This window comes from Maylandia zebra, linkage group LG4 (genome assembly GCF_041146795.1).
Source record: "Maylandia zebra isolate NMK-2024a linkage group LG4, Mzebra_GT3a, whole genome shotgun sequence".
NCBI lineage: Eukaryota > Metazoa > Chordata > Actinopteri > Cichliformes > Cichlidae > Maylandia > Maylandia zebra.
This window is the reverse complement of record NC_135170.1, coordinates 22,603,899-22,626,369: the sequence shown is the minus strand read 5'-3', so window position 1 is coordinate 22,626,369 and position 22,471 is coordinate 22,603,899. Positions and strand designations below refer to the sequence as shown.

The following is a 22,471-nucleotide window of genomic DNA, read 5'->3' as shown; positions in this document are numbered from 1 at the left end:
GCTCGTTTTCCTTTTGTTTGCTTTGTTCATTTGTCTCTTTTAATTCTATTTTTTTTTATACTTTTTCAACATGTTCAAAATAAAGATTCAATCAATCAATCAATCAAGGCTAACATCAGATCAGATTATAAATTCTTAGAGAACATTAAAGCAGAGTTTTTCTGTAAATCCCATTAAACACTTTTATCTGACAATGGCAGAATACAGCCAGTCCTAACAACATGGTATTTTGAATTTGTTGCACTGGCCGAGCAAGAATAGTCTTTGTGTGCAAGAAAAAAAAAAGTAGAGGTATGCTAAAATAGAATTATACCAACTTTGTGTTATGCAAAAGTTGCATGAAAATACTTTATACTGTCTAGTATAACTACAATATAAGCAGCAAATCAGCCAAGACATTACTGAAAATATTTGCTTACATCGTGTTGAATTCAGCTGTGTAAATCCATAAACAGCAGTAAACCTCAGAGCAGCAGCAGGACAGGTCAGCTGATCACAGCCTGCATTCAAAGAAAATCCAAATGTAAATGAGTGTAAGCTGTGATTGTTCCAATACGAGCCACTCAACCAGTCCCCCTGCTGCCGAATCCCTTTAACCCCTGTGTGGTTTATGATGCCATCCATCCATCCATTTGCTTCAGCTTATCCATTGCAGTGTCGCGGGGCGCGCTGGAGCCTATCCCAGCTGCCATAAGGCGAGAGGTGGGGTACACACTGGACAGGTCGCCAGTTTGTCACAGGGCTAACAATAATAATAACAATAATGTCATCTATCCTTATAATAATATAGCTTAAGGTTCAGTTAGCTTTGTAACAAAATGGACAGAAATGTCCTTCAAGGGGCTACTTTTTACTCTTTCTTTGAGTGCATTTCAGGCCTGTACTTTCTCACTTTCACTTGAGTAGAGAAGCTGAGTATTTCAACTTTTACCCGAGTATTTTTAAAGAAAGTATCTGTACGTCTACTTAAATAAAAACTGTCTTTGCCTTTGTCACCTCTGGTTGTGTTCAGGCTTCTTATGTGTTGTGGGAATGTGGGCTGCATACTGTTGAAGAGAACATCCTTAATGGTCAGCCCATGTATCGGAGGGCTCCCACTCTCCCATCCTGGTACTTTATATTTTTATTAGTAATTTTGAGGATCACAAATGTAATGAAATTTGAATAAAAATTCATATTTAAAATAAAGTGTCCATCACACAACACATAACATCATTTTACTCCTTTGTTATCAGTACATGGCCAGCATGTGGCTGCATGTAATAAAGCCTGTATTAATGTTTTTATCTAAGTCCTGAAGGACGTTTGGAAACTAGGACACTGCTGTGCTATTTTATCACTATTTTGTGTTTACGATTATAGTAATAACATGTATGCATAATGCCAGTGGATGCATACAAGTTAATAATTCCCAGTTTGATCCTGGGAAGAGGTACACATCCCTTCGTGTTAGTGTCGGGAAGACCATCCAGTTGAAATCAAATATAGGGAGCTGCCGGCTGTGGCCGCCCCTTATAATTAAATATTGTACTTTTCACGTGTACAAGTCTGCTATACAGCCAGAACAGGGAAGTACTGCTGACGCACCGGGTCTAATGACGTGCATTTCACATGCCCGCCTGTTTTTTGTGACAGTGGGGATGCATCCGCTAAGAATTTAGATGACAATACACCCACGCCAGGATGCGAACTTCAAGCAGATGTTTAAAAAATCCAGGAATCCTAAACTACTACTCAGCCGTTCGGTCTCCACCGGTCCACAGCTGCGTACAGTCACAGGAGGGGAGACGTTTTTTTTTTGTTTTCACTGTCTAAAATGTTGAGAATATACACATGTAATGCAACGGTCTACCTTTATTCTCTTTTGTGTTTAACCTATAATATCTGGAAACTTTAATCCCTTCCAACAAATCCACTCGTCGTTGTTGTAACATCTCTCAGCCACTCATATCTTCCCTGAACAAACACCGCCTCTTTTGCTTTTCTCAGTCCTGCTTCTCACTATTTTCACTACACCCACCTTTTTCTGGTCTCCATTTATTTATTTATTTATGCTATTTGTATTTTATCTGTTAGTACATATTAACTGGCATCTGTGTGTGGACAGCAAAGAAAGAATCTCATTGTACAGAGAAATGCTTTTCTTTGTACACATGACAATAAACGCTTTGAATCCTAAATCTTGAAAAATTGTTCTGAAGTCCAATGCAAACATTTTGGAACGTACATCCTCCAGAGCCGTGGGATGCGCCCTGAAGTTGGGGGTGGGGAAGTTTAGGGTGTAGGACATGAAGTGTACATAGCATTCCATTCCTCTTGCCACATTCTATGAAATCTTTGAACAAGCAGACCCAGATGCACACAGCGCACAACTGTAAGCAGTCTAAACTGGACTGAACTGGTTTGTTTGTTGTTGGTTGTTAATTTATTTTGCTCATGTGAACATTATACAAAGTTCATTTAGCAAAGACAAGAAGAGAAAGAAAATTCAAAACGAAATAAAGCGACCACATTTCAATATTCCTTCAACTGTTCTGATTCAGTTACATATTGAAAAGGAGTGGGAAGAAGGTCTCAGAAGTCCCACCAAAAGCCATCACTTCTGTTTTCTGCTCATTAAAATGTAAAAAGTTCAAAGCCATCCAGGCCCTTATTTCATCAAGGCATCTGAGCAGAGGGTCTACTGAGAAGCCATTTATCTTTTTAACGCTGGGCATACACTGTGCGATTTTTGGCTCATTTCGAGCAGATTTTTCAGTCGTGTGACCGTTTTGGTGATTGTCCCAAGTTTCGCCTTCATTGTGTGTCATGCATCGTGTAGTATACGTGGGGTAACGAGGAGCGATTAACACCTCACGACCAGCTCCCGATCATCAATCGCTTGGTCGTAAGAAAATCAAACCTGTTTGAAATCCTGTCGGCCGTCGTGAGGGTGTCACCGCAGCCTCTCACACTGCGCACGCGCTAACACAGAAATGAAAGTGAAAAGACGGTGCAGCACGGCAGTGCAGCGTGTGATGTGGACACAAGCGATCGAGGCACAACTTGTAGAACTTTGGCAAGTTCATCCGAGCCTTTTCGATGTGGCCTCACAAAATTATCACGACCACAACAACCGTAAAAATAGTTGGATTTACATTGCTGCTTAATCACAGCTGCCTGATCATGTTTTTCATTAGCAATTTAGCAAAGTTGATGGTGGTGTGTGTGTCTGTGTGAGTGAAAGACAGAGAGGGAGAGCCAGCGACAGACAAATTTCCTGAGAGGACTCGACACCAACAGTCTGTGGAGCATGAAGGACCATGTCATAAAACGGCTGTGTGTAGGCAGGAAAAGGACCCAAAATTCAGACTCAAAACGGCAGCTTTTATTGCTTAACAAAAAACAAAAAAAACTTTACTGGGATCTGCAGGGAGAAATACACAGCATGAGGGCACTCACAACACTGACACAGAGAAACACAGGCCTTAAATACACTGGGAAGTAACGAGGGGAATGAGACACAGAAGGGGAGCACAGGTGGGAGAAATCGGACATAACGAGAGTCAAGGGAAGCGAAACACAATACATTCACATAGGACACAGACCTTCAAAGTAAAACAGGACATGTAACACAGAGACACAGACTTGACTAGGAGATACAGCTGACAGGGGAGACAGAGCAACAAAGAAACACAGAGATCAACATAAAGGAGGCACAGAGGGCAGCTACTAAATACTCAGAAAACTAAAGAGAATACAAGCAACCCAAACTCAGACACTAGAGTCTATAGAATAAACTGGGACAACAAAGAGAACATAGAACATACATCATAATAAAAAAAATACTGAGACACTAGAAACTCAACACTGGGTCAGGAGACCCAGGATCCTGACCGGCCATGTCAATAGTCTTAAATAAGGCATGAGGCTTACGGCAATTTGTCTGAATAATAGCAGCAAAATGTTTCCTCTTAGCATCTTTTACAGTTTTCTGATAAGAATTTCAGTAATTCTGTAATGTTTGGTATGACGCCTGAAGTTTATCCTGCTTCCATTTACGTTCAGCTCTCCTACAATTTCTTCTGGCAGCACGGGTGTCTTCATTCAGCCAGGGTTCAGATTTGGCTTTAACTTGCCTAAGCTTAAAGGGGGCCACCGAATCTAAAACGGTTTGGCAGACTGACTAAAACCGTGTGCTCAGCTCTTCTGAATCATTATATACAGAATCAGGAAGTCTGCAGTTCTGATTAAAAACAACAGAGAACTTACCAGCAGAGGATGGGTTAAAAATACGCCAGCACCGAGCAACAACAGGAGGAGGACAATATCACAAACTTCTAAGTTAGAGACAGGTAAATCATGAGTTAAAACAAGATCCAACTTGTGCCCGTATTTTTGTGTAGGCACAGACACAGGTTGCTCAAGATCAACGGAATCGATAAGATTTAAAAAGTCCTTTGCCATTGGCTTGTCAGGGCAGCACATGTGAATACTGAAGTCCCCAACATTAAGGACATGATCGTATTCTGGCATAATTTCAGCCAACAGATCAGAAAAGTCATTCAAGAAGTCCTTATTGTATTTGGGGGGTCTGTAAACCACAGCACAGAGCACTGTGTGAGAGCGACCTAGCTCAAACACACTCAGTTCAAAGTTACTAGGTGATGTTCATAAAGACAGTGGTTTACATTTATACTGCTTAAAAACAATCGCTAGGCCTCCTCCTATGCCTGATATTCGAGGAGAGTTTAAAAAGAAGTCATCTGGTAAGAGATCTGGGAAAATGCTGGACTCACCGGCCCTTGACCATGTCTCAGTTATACAGAGGAAATCCAGTCCTTGGGTCATAAATAAATCCTTTAAGATAAAAGTTTTATTACTCAGCACTCTAGTGTTCACCAATCCAAACCTGGTGGAGGTCAGTGCGTTCATGACAGATGAGTTCACAGGTTATTTTTACTCATTTAATCACACATTAAATCTAACATTTTAGGCAAAAATAACATCTGGAATAGTGTTTCAAACATCTTATCTATCTATTTTTTGCATGCTGCAGCAATCCCATTACCCTACATCCCACGGCCTTAACATTTTCCATTCAGAGTACAAAAACGCTTGAGATATTTTTTCATACTACACAAAATGTGTTAATCTCCTAAGACCCGAACTCTTTCATGGATTGCATTTAAAATTTTTCTTTGCTATTTGACTTTATAGTGTTCTATTGAACACTATAAAGTCACAATTGAGTAATGATGTGCAAAACTCTTTATTTGGTGTCTGAACACAGCAACATTTTTCCTGAGTATAAAAACAAAATGAGAAATAGCAGTTGTGCCCCTTTGAGCAATGTGGCTCATTTGAAAGAGCAAAATTTAGTATTGTGGTCTAGATAACCCAAAATGTGATGTCCCAATATGTGAACGCCAGGTCCTGAGGTCAAGACAGAAAAATGAAAGTTTTCTGTTCCCATAGCTATTTCACTCTTTAAAAATAATTTAAAAAACAATTTCTGAAGTAGTTAAGAGCAATTCTTCATTTCACAACTGAATCTTTAATTACAGCTGAACAAATTGACAAGGAAAGTCTGTATTGTCTTGATGATCGAGAGATTGAAAATTTGATCAATAAAGCTGGACCAAGAGTGAAATTCAAGAAGAAACTCAAGCTGTGAAAAGTAACTAACTGCTGATTTTTGTTAGAATTACCTGTATATTACAAAACTGTAACATTGAAATAATTTGTAGTGTAATTTTGAAAAATTTAATATGGTTTTGCGATTTCATTTTACCACAAAACACAAATCAGGTAACAGTCAACATGTCTTTTCAAGTAAGTTAAAAAAAAGTTTTTCTTTCTGATTCAGTATCTACAAAAGTATCTATACAACAAATTACATTATTTTTAAAATTTATTTATTTTACATTTTGAATACATCTTAAAGTCTGCTCAGTATTGTACACAGCTTTGCACTTTTTATCTGCAGTGTAAACAGGAGTATGAAGAAGCAACTGATTTGTTCAGGTAAGGATTATACTGCAGTATAATAAGCCTGCCTGAGACAAAGTAGAGGTCCAGTCTGTTGCTTATACAGACTGTCAGTGAGCCCCCTGGCAACCTTCCAGAAACCAATAAATGACTGAATCTAAAAACTTAATTCATAGGGGGTTGGGGAATATGCCCTTCGCTAACCATCAATCCAACACGTTCTCACTCCCAACTCGTCAAACGTGTGACGCATGGTCAGGCTCCCTCTGCTGCACTTATGGACGCGCAGGGTACCCCTCTCGCGTCGGGAATTGACGTGAAGGGTCCTCCGATTGAAGAGATTGCCGCGGAAGTGCCTTTTGTCGGTATATTTAGACATTTTCCAAATCACATTGTAGTGACGTATACAGAACACAATAAATTATATAATGTAAACAACTACCTGAAAAACAGGTAGAACAATACTTTTGTATGGTTTATTGCATTTACGGAGGGAGTGATGTATGCTGGGTAATGGCACAGCTAGCTACTGGGTGACTTTATTCACCCGCTTCGGCTGTTATCAGTCCATACAATGGGCGTCATTAGCACAAACCAGTCCCATAGATATGGGCCATCTCCTGCTAGATTGTTCAGAAGGTTGTTCTCATCCATCCAGATGGAGGATCACTAACAGGAGCGTGGAAGACTCCAGAATCCACTCTGGCTGGAATCCGGTGGATACAGCAGTGTTTACAGGTAAGACCGTTTAAACGGACAGCATTTATAGAATGACTATTAAAAGTCAGCGAGTGTCAGTAATGTTAATGTGGTTATGTTAGTAATACACCGAGTGCTAATATAACAGCTTTAAGATGCATTTGTAGATATTATTACGTGTTTTACCGTCTTTATGGTGCTAGCTTAAAGTTACGGTGTAAACGTTAGCTTATATTGGAGTAAAGCTGTTACTGGTTAAACGATGTTAGCACAGAAATATTAGCTTCTGTCATGACTGATGAAGTTACTAGTTAATAAAGTTTCCAGTAAAGTGTTTAATCGCAGCCACAGATTGACAGCAAATATCTCGATTAGCTTCAGTGCATCTGTAATAAATATGTGCAAGTTTCAGTGCTTCGTTTAAACTGTATGATACTTATACTGACCCAGGGTCAGTGTAAAATACAATCCTAGCTGTGTGAACAAAGCCTGGCTCCTTTAATCCTGCATGACAAACCTCAGGATGCAGGTTATTATTACTCTTTCCTGCTGGCACACCTGTCACACCTGAGAGTCAGCTAGAAACTTACAGTGACGTGGACATCATGCAAAGACTGCCAGACTCTGTAATACTGCAAATGATCAGTGACTCAGGTTAACACTAAACTTTAAACAGTACTTCTGTGTCTCTGTGTGCTGAACATCTAGGATTGGGTCAGGCTGCATCAGCTGAAGCTGTTATTTGTATATATCAGTATTTTTTATTCAGGTGTGGGGAAAATACGTAAGACTGCAGTGAAGCGATGCACCAGATGAATCCCTGGCCAAAGGTATCGTACTTAAATCAGACTACTGATCCAGCCACATCAGCCTTTTGTGAGGTCTGTTTAAAGTAGACTAAAAGTGAACTGCAGGTTCCTGAGAGGTGGACTGTGAGCACAGAAACACATGTTCATACATACAGCTGCAGCAAACTTACATTAATTTTAAATAGATTTGTTACTCTGATGTCTGTCTCTGTGTTAGTCCTCTGACAGACTGGTGACCTGTCCAGGTGTGCTCTACCTATGACTACTGGGACAGGCTCTAGCTCCTGTAAAAGAAATTTTCTGTTATTATCATTTAAAGTATTTAAGTGCTTATGCATGTGCTTAGTTGTGACACTGTTACTGTTCAGTGAAAGTTTCTAAAACTAGATGAACTTACTTCAGCGTCAGCAGTTTGAGAAAACAACTCCCTTTACAGGTGCTGATAAGGCCAAGGGCACAAAACAGCTTAACCATTGATCCGTTAGGTTTCATAGCGAGACACGTGAAGTGTGGTGTGATCAGTTTAACTTCCTCTTCCTTGGAATGCATAAAGGAGCAGGAGCACGACCTCTGTGGCAGCGCTGACATGACTGAACTGTGATGTTTGATGTGTGTCGGCGCAGTAATAAATAGCTTGATCACAGCTCTTTCTGTGTTGCAGACTTTATTTCAAAAATTCCACGACACCCCCCCCCCCCCCCCCCCTTCCCACTGTGAACCTGAATTGAATATTCAGAAGACATTTGTTTAAATAGTTCTACAAATCTGAGCTGTTGGTGTGTCCTTGGATTGTGTGGTAATAATATTAGAGCTAGTAATCTTTCTTACTGAATCTCTACTATGAGTCATGTTACCTGAGATTAATTCTATGTTTACCTGTCAGCCTGGACGAATGTGCTGTGTGAAGGAAATTAAATTAAATCAGATCTGAACTGCGTACATTTAAGGAACCTGTTCATATTTAATTGAAATATGAACCAGTGTTTGTTTTTTTTTGATTGCTGATTCCAAGAGAGTCTTTGTGGAAATCCTGTTTGGCTTTTCGTTATTTTAATTCTCTTCTCTGTTTTCCAGAACAGTTCTCCACAGTCACTGTCCACATGGGTCAGTGGGACCAAGAAGCACTCTGCTAATGTGTGGACTCTGACCAGCAACATCCAGCAGGACCCAGACAGCGTTTTCTATCTCCCAGCTGGAGTTTTTTGTTTGTCTGTGACTGGAGAGTCAGATTTTTGTTGAGCTTCACACTTGCAGAGGTAAGTCAGTTTGCAGAGATCCCTCCCACCCTGGCTTTTATGTGCTAGATTTCTTATCTGAAACAGTAATATTTCAGTGACTGCTGCTTATACCACAGGTTAATACTGTTACTGATCCCTGATGGGAGAATCATCAATTTTGGCAACAAAGAAGCCTGGTGGATGTTTGTTTACAGTCTGATGATGGGACATCATGCTCTGCATCTTCAAAGTTTGCCTCCTCATTATTATTCATACCCAGTAATGTGAAGTATGCTCATATCTACTATAACTGAACCAACCTGGTGCTCTTCATTTATGGAGGCTGTTGAGTCTGAATGTTGGATGTTGTGTATCTCGTGTTCTCTGGGCTTTGTTGTCCTCAGTCTTTTTGCAGGATCAGAAAACAAAACCAGGAGGCGCGTAAATGTTTCTTTTCCATGATGTTTCTTCAAATGTTTCTTCTGGATGATGATAAGACTGACACGGGATGCCACCTTTGGTCTTGTGATGAAGCAAAGCTCAGGAAGAAGTGTGATTAAATGGTACCCACATGTGTGCTGCTGAGAAGGATGTACAGGGGCACCTGCAGCCAAATCCAAGCCTCAGGTTAGTTGTAGTTGCAGAACGCTATAGGACTGAGACAGCTGAGGCATCAAATGTTTGATTAAACGGATGAAAAAGAGAAGTTTTTTCCCTATAATTATCACTTCTTAAAATCTGTAGCAACTTCAAGTCTGTCAGCGCGCTGAGCATGCTCAGAATGTGACAATATATTTTTGTTCAATATTTAATTTCTTTCAGTTGCAATTGTTAAATGAAAAAAATATATATATATTCTTATAATTTAGCAAACTAATTTATCAAAATATATATATATACATATATCTGTAGTAGTTTTAATGAATTAATTTGACACCTGTATTGAAAATACCATATTGTATTCATACAGAATCAGTTTGGTATCATTGTTTGTCTGCTCACTGATTGTTGAAGCTAAGAGCTACTTTGATCTGTTTAGATCTAAAGTATCCAAAGTTGAGCTCTGATGTTTCTTCACCCCTGTGTGTGATATGTGATGTCCTACATGCTGGCAGAGCGGCAGTTTGTGCTCACAGATGGTGACGGTGTGGAGAGATGGTGGTGTTTCCTCAGAAGAACCAGCAGAGTCACAAAGGACACCAGTCCATCTCACCACCTTGACTTGCTGACTGATGTTCGTCTACACTGCACAGAGGAAATCAGCTGACCGAGGTTTGTCCAGTGACGTGTTTATGAAATGTATATTTGTTTTATGCTTACAGATATGTTTTTCTTGACAGAGGCTCTGCAGAGGTTAGACAAAGCAGAGAAAACATGTGCTTTACATTTTACTGTGATTTATTGAGATATTTGTTGCCTGATGTTCAGCAGGAATGGAGAAATAGAATCAAAGGGAGATGTTTTTGCTGTTTTTGTAATGATGTAAGTAAATCTTCAATATTATTTATTTGCTTGGTTTTATTAGGAGTGTTTCAGAGTGAGGGGGGAGGAGTCATCATCCAGGTAAAGTGACGTAGATCAGTGGATACACTTGTCTCCCCTTTAAAGGAGACGATCCAAGTCATCCTTAAATGTTAGTGCTTTCAAATACACAAACATTTTTAAAGGACAAAAATGAACATCCAACTTTGACTGTAATACAAAATAAATCTTTGCATGTGTGTTTTCAAACTCTCAGATGGGCAGCATATCAGTCTTGGACTGTCTAACCTGCAGCACTGAATGACCACCACACATGAGCATGTTCCTGCAACATTCAGCATCTGATCCTTCATCTGTGTGCTTCTGCTTTTGGTAAGTAGAGTTACCCAACTCCAGTAACTCTAAACACATGCCATCCATTTCTAACGGCCTGGTTACTTCCTGTCAGTTACTTTAGAAACCATGTGGTCACCTGACCTAACACTGTTTCTTCTTCTTCCCCTTAATGTTCAAGTGTCACATGTCAAACAGCTGGAGAGGAAACTACACCAGCGTACTGAGATGTTTCACCAACACGTGCCAGATGCTGTTCCTTCATGGTGACATCACCAGAGACAGCCCCGCCCACCTCAGGACCTCGCCATTGATCATGATGATTATAATGATGACAGCGAGCGGAACTAAGACTGTAAAAATCCACGACCAGAATGTTTCTTTCTAATTATGAACGAATAGTGAGAGCCTCTTTCTGTGTTTTGTCTGTTTTGGGTTTTTACCTCATTTGTTACTAACAAAGTTCACAAGCTCACACAGTTTACATTCTGTATGTTTCCATCTTTACCAGACACACTCTAACTGCATTTAAGAAAATAATCCTTAAAAATCGTCGTTTTTCTCTTTTGTAATTGATGATAATTCAGTGAATATACTGCGCTGCTTCCTTCTATTGCATCACACATTGCTTTAAGTTTTTCAGTGTCCAGTTATTTTTTACTGCTGTTTGAATTCTCTGTATGTTTGACCCTGTAGACTGATGGACTGCTTGTCTTCCTGTTTGTTACCGCCGCCTGTTTTTTAATAAAGATTTGGATTTCTGACTTCAACACAGCCTCTGCGTGTCCTCCCTTTGTGTCCTCTTCCTCTGTGAATGTGTTGCATGTGTCACAGATTCATTTTATTAACAGCTCTCCCACAGTGAGTTGCATCAGCATTCATTCACAGCACATTTCAGAAGGATTCAGATTAATACAGTGATCTTACAGTCAGAATGATCCTGACAGAGTGCCACTGTAAATGATCTTTCATCAGGTCAATTTTAAAGTTCAGTATTTCAAAGCAGGAGTTATGAAGAATCATGCTGGCATTAGGACTAATAATATGTACTTACAAAGTCAAAGTTTTTTAATTATGCTAGAATATTGGAAGACAATCAACTTTGTGTTTTCGGCATATTAATTATTCTGAAATAGAGACGTGACCCTCACTGTACAGAAGCACTAAACAACTGACAATCTAACAGACATCATTGGCCTGAGCTGTCATGCACAGTGAGTCTGATCCTTTGCTGTGAGAGTCTGACAAGCATGTTTCTGGTCAGTTTGGAAGAAATAATATCACAATGTTGATCTTTTTTTCAATATTCCTTCTCTTTTAAACTGTGATCAAAGGTACTTATGTTCACAGCATGTAATAATACTGACAGTCCAGGGCATTGTGGTCTGTTGAGCTAGGGTTAGGGTTAGGGTTAGCAATTCAGACATATGTAATCAATATTAAACGTCTCTGACGTGGGCCACTGTCCGCAGTGTTGGGAAATCCATACCAGGCTGGAACGAGTCAAGGTAGGTGAGCATCCACGAGAAGACACAGCAGATGCATCCTACTAATACTGACAGGACCAGGAGACTCCAGAAACCGAGCATCTTCTCTTCAGTGCCATCCTCTCCTGTCACCCTCTCTGCCCGCAGCTCTTTGAGTATGGGGTAGATAAGGGCGCAGAGAAACCCTTATTACTAATTTGCATTATAATTCAATTTCCATGAAATATTCATATTCAGTATCGGTCCTTTTATATTATAACCACGTATCCACCCAGGCTCATGGTGGGGCAGGGCTCTGTCCTGGGATGCTTGAGTACAAGGTAATGTACACCTGACCAGGTACCCAGTCTGTCAGAATTGTTTTCAATATTTGGTTCAAAAACATGAGTGACAACAAAAATCCAACTAGGATTCTTGCATATGATGAATGAAGTCTGTCTTTGACTGTATTGTCCAGCTGATCCATCAAACCCCCAGCAGGTGAACCTTATTCATGACATAACACGGCAACAATGTAAAAAATGAAACAGCAACAGTCTAAATGTAAAGTGCATTCTAAAGTCCTCTTCAATAAATCATATGCAAAGAGTCATTCAGGACTGTAAAACGTGAACTACAGAACCCAGAGTCTTCATCATTAAATCTCTGGTTGCTTCATTTTTCTATCCTATATCAGATACTTTAAGGTTAGGTTAGGTAAACTTGCATTCTCATGGTGAGGCAAAGTGCTTTATGTGTGTGCGTGTCATGAACGGCTATAAAAGGCCTATAATTAAAGAACAAAGCGGGGTTTGAGTTCGAGTTGCGGCAGACTGTCACTACTTGTAAATGGAACGCAGCCTCCCTACGGCGGACAGCTAATAACAGGAATCGGACGCGGTCCACCCAAGTCCACAGCAACCACCATAGCAACCGCCTAGCATGACCTTAAAAACATATTCTGTCTTCATAACTATCAAAAATGTGAAATGATTTGCAAAGTGTTTAAGTGTTACAGCTGCAGAGAGCTATGGCGGTATCTTTGGAAGCTGTTTACATAGCTAATAATATACGATGTAACCATGGAGACAGTCAGTCACGTGAGCTAGCGGTGCATGTTTACTACAGTGAATAAGGTGATTGCGTCCACACGCTGCAGGGGGTAAAGACATTACTTCAATATTGTTTTATACTGATATATATTTGCCTTCTGTTGACCATCACCTCAGGTTCACCATTACAGTTTCAGCAGACAGATGCACACTGTCTAAACACATTCAAAAACTCATGTCTCAGAAATAAGCACAGCTGTTCATGTTTGTCATTAGTTTTATTTGTAAGAAAATTATGAACTTCACATTGTGCATCAAATAAAAGAACATTTCACAACTCTGAGTCAACAGAAACAGGTAACAGAAATGTCTCTAATGTAGACATGTACAGTGTAGTGTAAGCATTAAAAGATCATAAAGGAAACACTAACATTCATGTGAAACTAATTGTAATAAAAAAATGAGCAGGTGCTTTATAGATTTAAAAGAAAGAATCTGAAAACAACACTTTTTTGGTCTAAGTGATCAAAGTAGAAAACAGAACTGATGTTCAAGAACAAACCGTAGCTGCACTAATATTACACATCTCCATTGTTGTGGTGAACAGACATGTTGCTTTTAAAACCACATGCAGTGTGTGACCGTGACTGTTCACTGAGACCATGAACGCCACTTTGCTGAAGCCTTCGCCTTCTTCTTCTTCTTCTAAATTGGAAGCAGAAGGAGCACGAGCTGCTTTGATCTACTGAAATGAAAAAGCAGAACATCTGAGCTGAAACCAGTCAGCTGAAATCATTAAGACAGGAACAAATTCAATGCAGTGTCTCAGGTGGCTTAGCCTGTTACAACTGTTGATACAAGCTAAATACGGTTAACACACAGTGTCAGGGAGCTCCAGTGTGGGAACTAGTGGCTTTAGGTTTGTAGTCATTTAACTTTCATCCATTCATTCATTTAATTCAGGAGGAAGAAATGTCAGGTTGGTGCAGGCTGGTTACATGCATTTGGTCCCATGCGGTCTTTAATTAAATGACTTGGTTCATTTTATGGCTGGGCTGTATGTGGGGTTATATCATGTTATTTGGGCAGGAGGACCTGTCCCCTGTTAGACTTATAAAGTTTCTCCATAAGTAGAGTTTCTAACTCTTCTAGCACATCTGTGGCTGACAGCTTTTTGGTGGCTCTTTTTACCCCACACTGGTTGTGAGTGTGTAAATAGCCCCACTAGTTCTTTTGGGTTGCAGTTAACTTGGGAGGAAGAGGTAGGTCTGCCATGACTAGATGAATAACAATTATCTGGGATACATAAATTTCATAATGCATGAATATATCTCTATAAACCTGCCTGAGGGCTGCCATTTTTACATTCAGTTATTTCTCTGTTGAATCTAAATAATGAATGTGTTACAGTTAAACTGACACTGATCAGTGTAAATGGCTCATTGGGACACAGAAACCTTTAAATTAAACCTGATATCGAGTGTCAAACCATATCAAAGCTGTAAAAGCTGTTTACAGTCATAATTTATAAAACTATGATTGTAAATAAATTCAAACAAGTGAGCTTTTCTCTTTGTGCTGAATATCAACACTGTGATTTCTTAGACTGTAAGCTTTACTTTAGCACAACCACTTGTAGAAGCCGTCACTCCAAATGTCTTTGATAACAAGAAAAAAATACCTTTTCAGTACACGGCCTGAAGTTCTTCTCTGACATCTTCTGCCATCAGCTTTGTCTGCTGGTTTGAAGACAATAAACCACAAAAAAGATGATTTAGTCACTTTGTCTGCATCATGCAGCTTGAATGTGTCGTGTAACGATGTTGAATAGCCGTCGTTATCCCTCTGCTGCGTCAGTAGGATTGTACTGTACAGCATCTCATTGATATGTGAGGAATGCTAATGTAACACGATAACAGACTTACATCATTAAAATATAAGGAGCAGGAGATATTTAGATATTTTTATATTTATATTACATTTTATAGCTGACGGATATTACTAAATAGATAGAATTTACTAAATAGCTGGATGAAGATGAAAAATATGTCTATAATAACAAATGACCATGAGAGCCAGTAGAATTAATTCAACTGGACACTCGAAAGACATCCTTAAATGCTCTTTAAGTGGCAGAACAAACGAACAAACAGTTAATTGCTTACTTGAGATGAAATCTGCTCAGCTACTTTGAAAACAGCTTCTAACTGGTTCCTCCTTTAACAGGATGACTGCTCAGGGGTAAGGCCATCATGCAATCCAGCAACCTTTATGGTTCTGCTTTGATTCACCAGGAACTATTAGGGAAACCTTCCAGCGCCTCCTGTGAAAGACGCAGGCATAAACACACAAACATTTATTAACATGTTCCACAGTGTTCCAGTTTGATTTTCTCATCCTGTGGACAACAACGTACATGGATGCAGGTTTATTGTTAACTTTTGTAAGGTTTATTTAATGAACATATCCAGCTGCAGCTCCACTGTGATCCTGAGCTGGATAAGCACTTAAGAAAATGTGTCAATAAATGGACATACATCAACTTACTATATTTATCCAAACAGACGGGACCAATAATGCTTCACTGAGTCAGAGACTTTAATGTCTCTTCTATGTAAGAATGTCTCGTGCTGATATACCTGCAAACTTGACAACAAAGGTTTTTCAGACTGCATGTAGCTGTCCTCTATGTCAGCTCACACATTTACATTTATGTCACACTTATTTCTGCTTTCCCATTTTATAATTATTACTTACATTTTGATTAGATACCTTGAGTTTGTAAATGATCAGATTACATAATTGGAATACAATGTATCCAATTCAGGGTTGCGGGAGGATGAAGCCTATCCCAGCTGATACAGGACAAAGACAGGCTGCCAGTTTATTGCAGGGCTAACACAATATGTGTAACAGAAAATCCACTTAAATGTTTGATATTTCTTATAATAATCATAATTATGACTATTATTTAAAGGTTTCTTTAAATAATACATTTTGATTTTTATAACCTCTAAAATATAAACCTGAGCTGTTTCAGATTCTGACCTCTGACCTCAGTGACCTGGCTGTGTCCTCACTGCAGCTCCCTCTTGGAAGTACGTCTGCTTCTTGTCTACCCCCAGTGATGACCGCCTGCCCTTGATATCACGTACTGTACCTGAGGAACAAAAAAGGACAAACACTTGCCTTCATTTAAGAAGTACATTCATACAGAGGTAATCTATGGAAACACACTAGTTCACCCTTTGGGAGAAATCAGTTCCTGTGAAACATTTCTGTAAATGAACATCATGTGGAGAATGAATGAAATGAGTTCTTCCGGTGACTCAGCAGTCCCACACTGACAAATGACATCTAGTTAAACTATTAAGCATATTTGCTCTTCTGAAATCTGTGTTAAACAACAACAAACATAAATTAGTAACAAAAATACAGCTGAGTAGAGGCTTTACAAACCACCAGCAGCCATAATGCTAAATTTTAATCTTCAAATGTTTCTGAGCCGTCTTCAACCTGCTTTTAACACATTAAAGTCCCACAGTCAATGCAGCCTGACTCAATCCTAGATGTTCAGCACACAGAGACACAGAGGTGCCGTTTAAAGTTTAGTGTTAACTTGAGTCACTGATCATTTGCAGTATTACAGAGTCTGGCAGTCTTTGCATGATGTCCACGTCACTGTACGTTTCTAGCTGACTCTCAGGTGTGACAGGTGTGCCAGCAGGAAAGAGTAATAATAACCTGCATCCTGAGGTTTGTCATGCAGGATTAAAGGAGCCAGGCTTTGTTCACACAGCTACACTGTAAAAACTGTGATTGGGGTTAATTAGAATCTAATAGGAGAGTAATAGTAATTATTACTCAGTAAAAACGTGTATGAGTAGTTTTAATCAAATCTAAGCAAAATTCAACAATTTTGAGATGTTCAGTTATTTAAATTTACACAGTTTTGTTTGGGGTAAATTCAGCAATGGTTTGTTGAGTAGATTTAAAAAAAAATGTTTGAGTACTAAAAAAATTTAAGAAATCTAATAGATTTAACTGATGAAAGCATTTTCATTTTAATCATTGAACACTTCCGCCCATAATCCTTTGTGCCACGTGCAGGACACACGCGCTTCATGAGTGGACGTCTCCATTTTGTCAGAGGTAAGACTTCTTAATTTGTTCAAATATAAGACACGGTTTAAACAATAACGTATATCGGTTTTGAGTAAAGGTTTTAAACAGTATGATACGTCGAAATTTTTTTAATAATCATCACTGTAATGATAGTATCGTATTTTTACACAAATGGCAGTTAGTGGACTGCTAGCACAAGGTCACTTTCCAAGCCTTCACGACTGTGTTACTGAACAGCTTTAACTAACCACATGTTTTACCGTATTAAAAAATATCAACGGTATATTCCGATGAGTTTTAACGTCTTTCATCCACGTTTAAAAGTTCATGAAAAGGTTTTGCGGTCAGTTGTGAGTGATTTTGTCAGCCACAGTCAGTTTTTCGAACTCCAGTTTCCAATAATGGCGGCCGCTACTAAGTTTTAAAATTACTCTTAGTAATCTTTCTGGGTCACAAAATAAACTTTTAACATATTTTCAGGCGCGAAAGTAGCTGTGTAAACATCAAATATCTGCTCGGTTTATCAAGATATCGCATGTTTGCAAAAGTGCTTCGACGTTTTCGGAGCATCTGCTACCCACCAGCTCGATAGCAAGCCGGGAGCTCGAGGGTCACTGAAGCCGCTGAGAACGGCACAACTCCCGGCACATCATTTTCAGATCACCGCGGGGTTTCGCTACTCAGTTTAAACGTAATGTATAAGTCACTTAGACAACCTAAAAATGTTATTGTTTGGTTTTTTTCAGTGTTTTATTTGTTCGTGAGTAAATCGGTTTGGCTGAGATTAAAGTTATTAGATTAGATAAAATAAAACTTTATTAATCCCCCGGGTGGGTTCCTCCTTGGTTTTTACACAGCTGACTAAACGTCAAAAATGATAATGTTGCTTTCCTTTCAGGTAATGGAAGATCCCTCAACTTAAATTCACCTGATCAGCATGGGATTGAAGTTGCAGGCTATCATAGCCAAGGTATTTTCCACAGACATTTCAGCTTGGAATTTTATTTAAAGAATTTTTTTGTCAAATTTCATTTGCATGGTGCACAGCTCCACTAATTTGTTTGCATGTTTTTGTCAGTGCAAGAGGACGCCAGGACGTCACTGATATAATTAACAACACAATAATGGGTTTCATGTTTTAATTGTATTTTAAATACATGTCTATTCTTAGTAAAAAAAAACAAACAAAAAACAAACAAAAAAACACAAGTACAGGTATTGCTGGGTTTTTGTTTTGTCCCAAGAAGGAAAAACCCTTTCTGACGAACATAAACTAAATTAGATAAAAAAACTAAATGACTAAATTAATGTAATTTACTAAAACGACACATTTAAAGATTGAACCTGTCAAGCATGTTGACAATACCTTTGTGTTGACTGTCAGCACCCAGGCATGTGCATTAACATCAGCTAATTATCGCACATAATGCTCCATGTGATGATAATTTGATATTTAACAGTTTTTTTTAATACTGCCAATTCTCACAGTTTTGTCTTAATAAATGGTCACTTATCTGATGGTAATTTTTGGAATTCTTGCTCATTTTCAGTCACCAAGCAATCCTAGCAATAACATAACCAGAAATCTGGTTATTCAGTGCTTGATGGTGTACCTTGGGGAGTCCATTGATCAACTGATCAAAGAGTACAGTGTAAGTGTTGAAGTAGAAACATTATTCTGTTTTTGTTATTCATATGTGTTTGTCAAGTTTCAAATAATTTGAGGCATTATCATGTTTTATTTGTCATTCAGCTACAGGATGTGTCCAGGAAATATTTCATGTGTGCAACTACAGTCAGAAAACCCATGTGTTTGTTGTTTCAGGATGCTGATGAGGATGGTGTGTCACAAGATCTTTCTGAACAGAGGATGAAAATCTACAAAATCAAGGCTGTTGGATCTGAGGAGGATGACATTGGCATTGTGCTGGAGGGTGTGAGAGTTATGCCTGCTCTGGGCAATTTTCCAAGAGCATGCGCAATGCTGGTTGGATTGACATATGCAGTCGATCTTGCCTATCCCAAAGAGCTAAAATACACCTTGGAAGTATTCCAGAAACTTTTCCTTGAACTGGATTGTGCTAAGCTCTCACCAAAAGTGAACAGCCTCAAGAACAAGTTATTGGCTTAAACGAGGACTCTGAAAGAATGAAAGGGAAGTAAGCTCACTGAAAACCTTTGGTTTGTCTTTGTTAGATGCAGCTATCTTTTCAGTTTTTAAGTTAATTTCATCTTATTCATATCTTACCCAAATGACCTGCAATGTGTCAGGCTGTATTTGTGCTCTTCATTTTAATTTTGTTTTTTATTACCTACAAGTTTCTTAGGAATATTCTGTTTGAAAGGCAGCAAATTGGAGGAATCACTAGTGAAGCTTTTCTTTGTTTATAGTGTATGTTACTATAAAACATTGGTTTAAAACAACTTTAAAATTTAACAGAAGTGCAGTCCTGTAGCTGTAGAAATGTTACTTCCTCTTACATGTGTCTTAGATTTTCTCAGGTTAAACATCCAAATTGGGATAAAAGGTTGATTTACATTATTGATATTCCATGTACATGAGTGAAAAACCTTTGTTCTACAGTTATATTGAGTGATTCAATTTAACAAAAGATTGACAAACTAAAGTTTTTGTTTGTCAATCATAAATAAGTAACAGAGATAAAGGAAACGGTAAAGGATATTCAAATTTCAGGTTCATGTTGATATTACAGTCTAAAGATTAATTTCTTTTTTACAAAACTGGTTTACATTCATGCAGTTTATGTTGCTGTTGCTCTGTACACAAAGCTGTGTGATAAACTGTTTATGACACTAAAACAAATTTACAGCAGAGGAATGTATTTAGGAGATCAGGAGATTGTTGATGAGAATTCAGTGTATACGAGCAGAAAAATGTTATATTATAAATTACTGTGTTTTATTTTCCACAATAAAACAAATTACTGTTTTGATGTTTTCTTTGTGAAATTGATTCATTTTACTCAGAAAATAAGTAAAATTCATTTCATTTTCTCTTATTATTCAGTCATTATTTTTAAGGTTTATTTGGAAAATTATTGAATCCAATTTGAGTTTTACTGAAAAAACAAGAAGATTTCATTTCTTTGTAATGGATATTTTAGGAAGTTTTTTACTAAACCTTTGCCAGATAGTTAGTAAATTCAAAGTAATTTTTCTCAGAGACTTATTTCATATCAATTATTTTTTTTGGTAAAGTTGGGCAATTTCAACCTTCAGTTTGAGATTTTGACCCTAAATCCAACACATATTTACAGTTTAATTCTATTAATATCTACTTTTGTTTTCTATTTGAATTTAATTAACATTTTCTCTACATTTTACATAAATCTTTTGAAATTAAAATCTACTTAATTATTTCAAGTGTCACTTTGTTGCCATAACTTTTTTAAGTAACCTCTAGTCACAGTTTTTACAGTGTAGGATTGTATTTTACACTGACCCTGGGTCAGTATAAGTATCATACAGTTTAAACGAAGCACTGAAACTTGCACATATTTATTACAGATGCACTGAAGCTAATCGAGATATTTGCTGTCAATCTGTGGCTGCGATTAAACACTTTACTGGAAACTTTATTAACTAGTAACTTCATCAGTCATGACAGAAGCTAATATTTCTGTGCTAACATCGTTTAACCAGTAACAGCTTTACTCCAATATAAGCTAACGTTTACACCGTAACTTTAAGCTAGCACCATAAAGACGGTAAAACACGTAATAACATCTACAAATGCATCTTAAAGCTGTTATATTAGCACTCGGTGTATTACTAACATAACCACATTAACATTACTGACACTCGCTGACTTTTAATAGTCATTCTATAAATGCTGTCCGTTTAAACGGTCTTACCTGTACACACTGCATATCCACCGGATTCCAGCCAGAGTGGATTCTGGAGTCTTCCACGCTCCTGTTAGTGATCCTCCATCTGGATGGATGAGAACAACCTTCTGAACAATCTAGCAGGAGATGGCCCATATCTATGGGACTGGTTTGTGCTAATGACGCCCATTGTATGGACTGATAACAGCCGAAGCGGGTGAATAAAGTCACCCAGTAGCTAGCTGTGCCATTACCCAGCATACATCACTCCCTCCGTAAATGCAATAAACCATACAAAAGTATTATTCTACCTGTTTTTCAGGTAGTTGTTTACATTATATAATTTATTGTGTTCTGTATATGTCACTACAATGTGATTTGGAAAATGTCTAAATATACCGACAAAAGGCACTTCCGCGGCAATCTCTTCAATCGGAGGACCCTTCACGTCAATTCCCGACGCGAGAGGGGTACCCTGCGCGTCCATAAGTGCAGCAGAGGGAGCCTGACCATGCGTCACACGTTTGACGAGTTGGGAGTGAGAACGTGTTGATCAATCAAGTCTGTGTGACTGGGACATAATTATGCAAAAGATTTGTCTCATAGGATCACAGGTGTTTACTAAAAACAATGGAGTTATAATCTATTCTTCATCAGTCTGCTGGTTGAAAACATGACTGCATTTAAGTTTGTTGATTATAAAACTTGTATTTTAGTGTCCTTTAAATTTTGTTATAGAACAATGCCAATGCAAACAGTGACAAGTTCCTGTATAACTGAATTTCATCCTCTGCTTTTGCTATTCACATGGATCCAGCTGAGACACGCATCTTATTTTTTTAACCTCATATTAATCTGTGTTTTAAAGGCAGCAATATTTTTGCAACATCTAAATAATTAATTGAGATAAACTTTAAATGCCGAGAGATGTCAAGAACACTGGACGGAGTGGACTCAATGGCAGAATGGTTAAGGTTTAGTGCCTTTATTTACAGTGACAAGAATTACCAGGGTAATATATATAGTTGCGAGGGAAAAAGGTAAGGCACATACATGAGTTAATGGAGCCAGGTTTTGCATAGTTCACCAATCCAGAGAAGAAAGACTCTGGGCCACCATCACGTGTGTTAAACCTATGTCACGGACCTGGGTCTGAGGGACCCAAGGTTATTAAATAAGTTATGGACATGTGTATTTTTGGTGCTGCTGTCGCTCGTTTTCCTGGTTTGTGTGTGCGTGCGTGTGTGTGTGCGTGCGTGTGTGTGTGTGTGTGTACAGAGCACCGGTCTACAGGCATCATCAGGCCCGGCAGGTGTGTTCAGACTGGATGCTGGCCACACCTGAGGGAGCTCATTACGCACACCTGCAGCTGATCAAGCCTCGTCGGGGGAGCTACTTAGGTGTGTTGTGGAGCTCTCTCCGACGCTTGTTTCGTGAGACTTCCCGTCAGTTTCCCAGCTAGAAGTCAGT

The 22,471-nt window shown here is 38.7% G+C and overlaps 1 protein-coding gene and 1 long non-coding RNA gene across 13 annotated transcripts; one reads left to right on the top strand and one right to left on the bottom strand.

The window, feature by feature from the left end:
- The first annotated feature begins 6,189 nt into the window (after positions 1 to 6,189).
- On the top strand, positions 6,190 to 11,275 carry LOC143418375 (uncharacterized). Of its 10 annotated transcripts, none has more exons than XM_076883195.1 (8): positions 6,190 to 6,335; positions 6,629 to 6,708; positions 8,553 to 8,734; positions 9,100 to 9,322; positions 9,811 to 9,967; positions 10,221 to 10,258; positions 10,434 to 10,549; positions 10,692 to 11,275. In XM_076883195.1, the coding sequence occupies exons 1-3, from the start codon at positions 6,248 to 6,250 to the stop codon at positions 8,715 to 8,717; spliced, it is 333 nt and encodes a 110-aa protein (XP_076739310.1). In that variant the 5' UTR covers positions 6,190 to 6,247; the 3' UTR covers positions 8,718 to 8,734; positions 9,100 to 9,322; positions 9,811 to 9,967; positions 10,221 to 10,258; positions 10,434 to 10,549; positions 10,692 to 11,275. The 10 variants fall into 10 exon arrangements, 4 of the variants coding, with proteins under 4 accessions (XP_076739310.1, XP_076739309.1, XP_076739307.1 ...); XM_076883194.1 differs by having other exon boundaries at positions 8,833 to 9,322; XR_013098368.1 differs by having other exon boundaries at positions 8,558 to 9,322.
- A 1,997-nt stretch (positions 11,276 to 13,272) lies between these two features.
- LOC143418374 (uncharacterized) lies at positions 13,273 to 21,547 on the bottom strand. 3 transcript variants are annotated; one of them, XR_013098362.1, is made up of 6 exons: positions 21,401 to 21,547; positions 21,029 to 21,107; positions 16,077 to 16,188; positions 15,194 to 15,351; positions 14,710 to 14,767; positions 13,273 to 13,773 (listed from the first exon to the last, which is right to left on the bottom strand). It is a non-coding gene; the product is annotated as an uncharacterized LOC143418374 (long non-coding RNA). The 3 variants fall into 3 exon arrangements; XR_013098361.1 differs by lacking the exon at positions 21,401 to 21,547 and having other exon boundaries at positions 13,274 to 13,773; positions 16,084 to 16,188; positions 21,029 to 21,304; XR_013098360.1 differs by lacking the exon at positions 21,401 to 21,547 and having other exon boundaries at positions 13,274 to 13,773; positions 21,029 to 21,303.
- Positions 21,548 to 22,471: the final 924 nt, after the last annotated feature.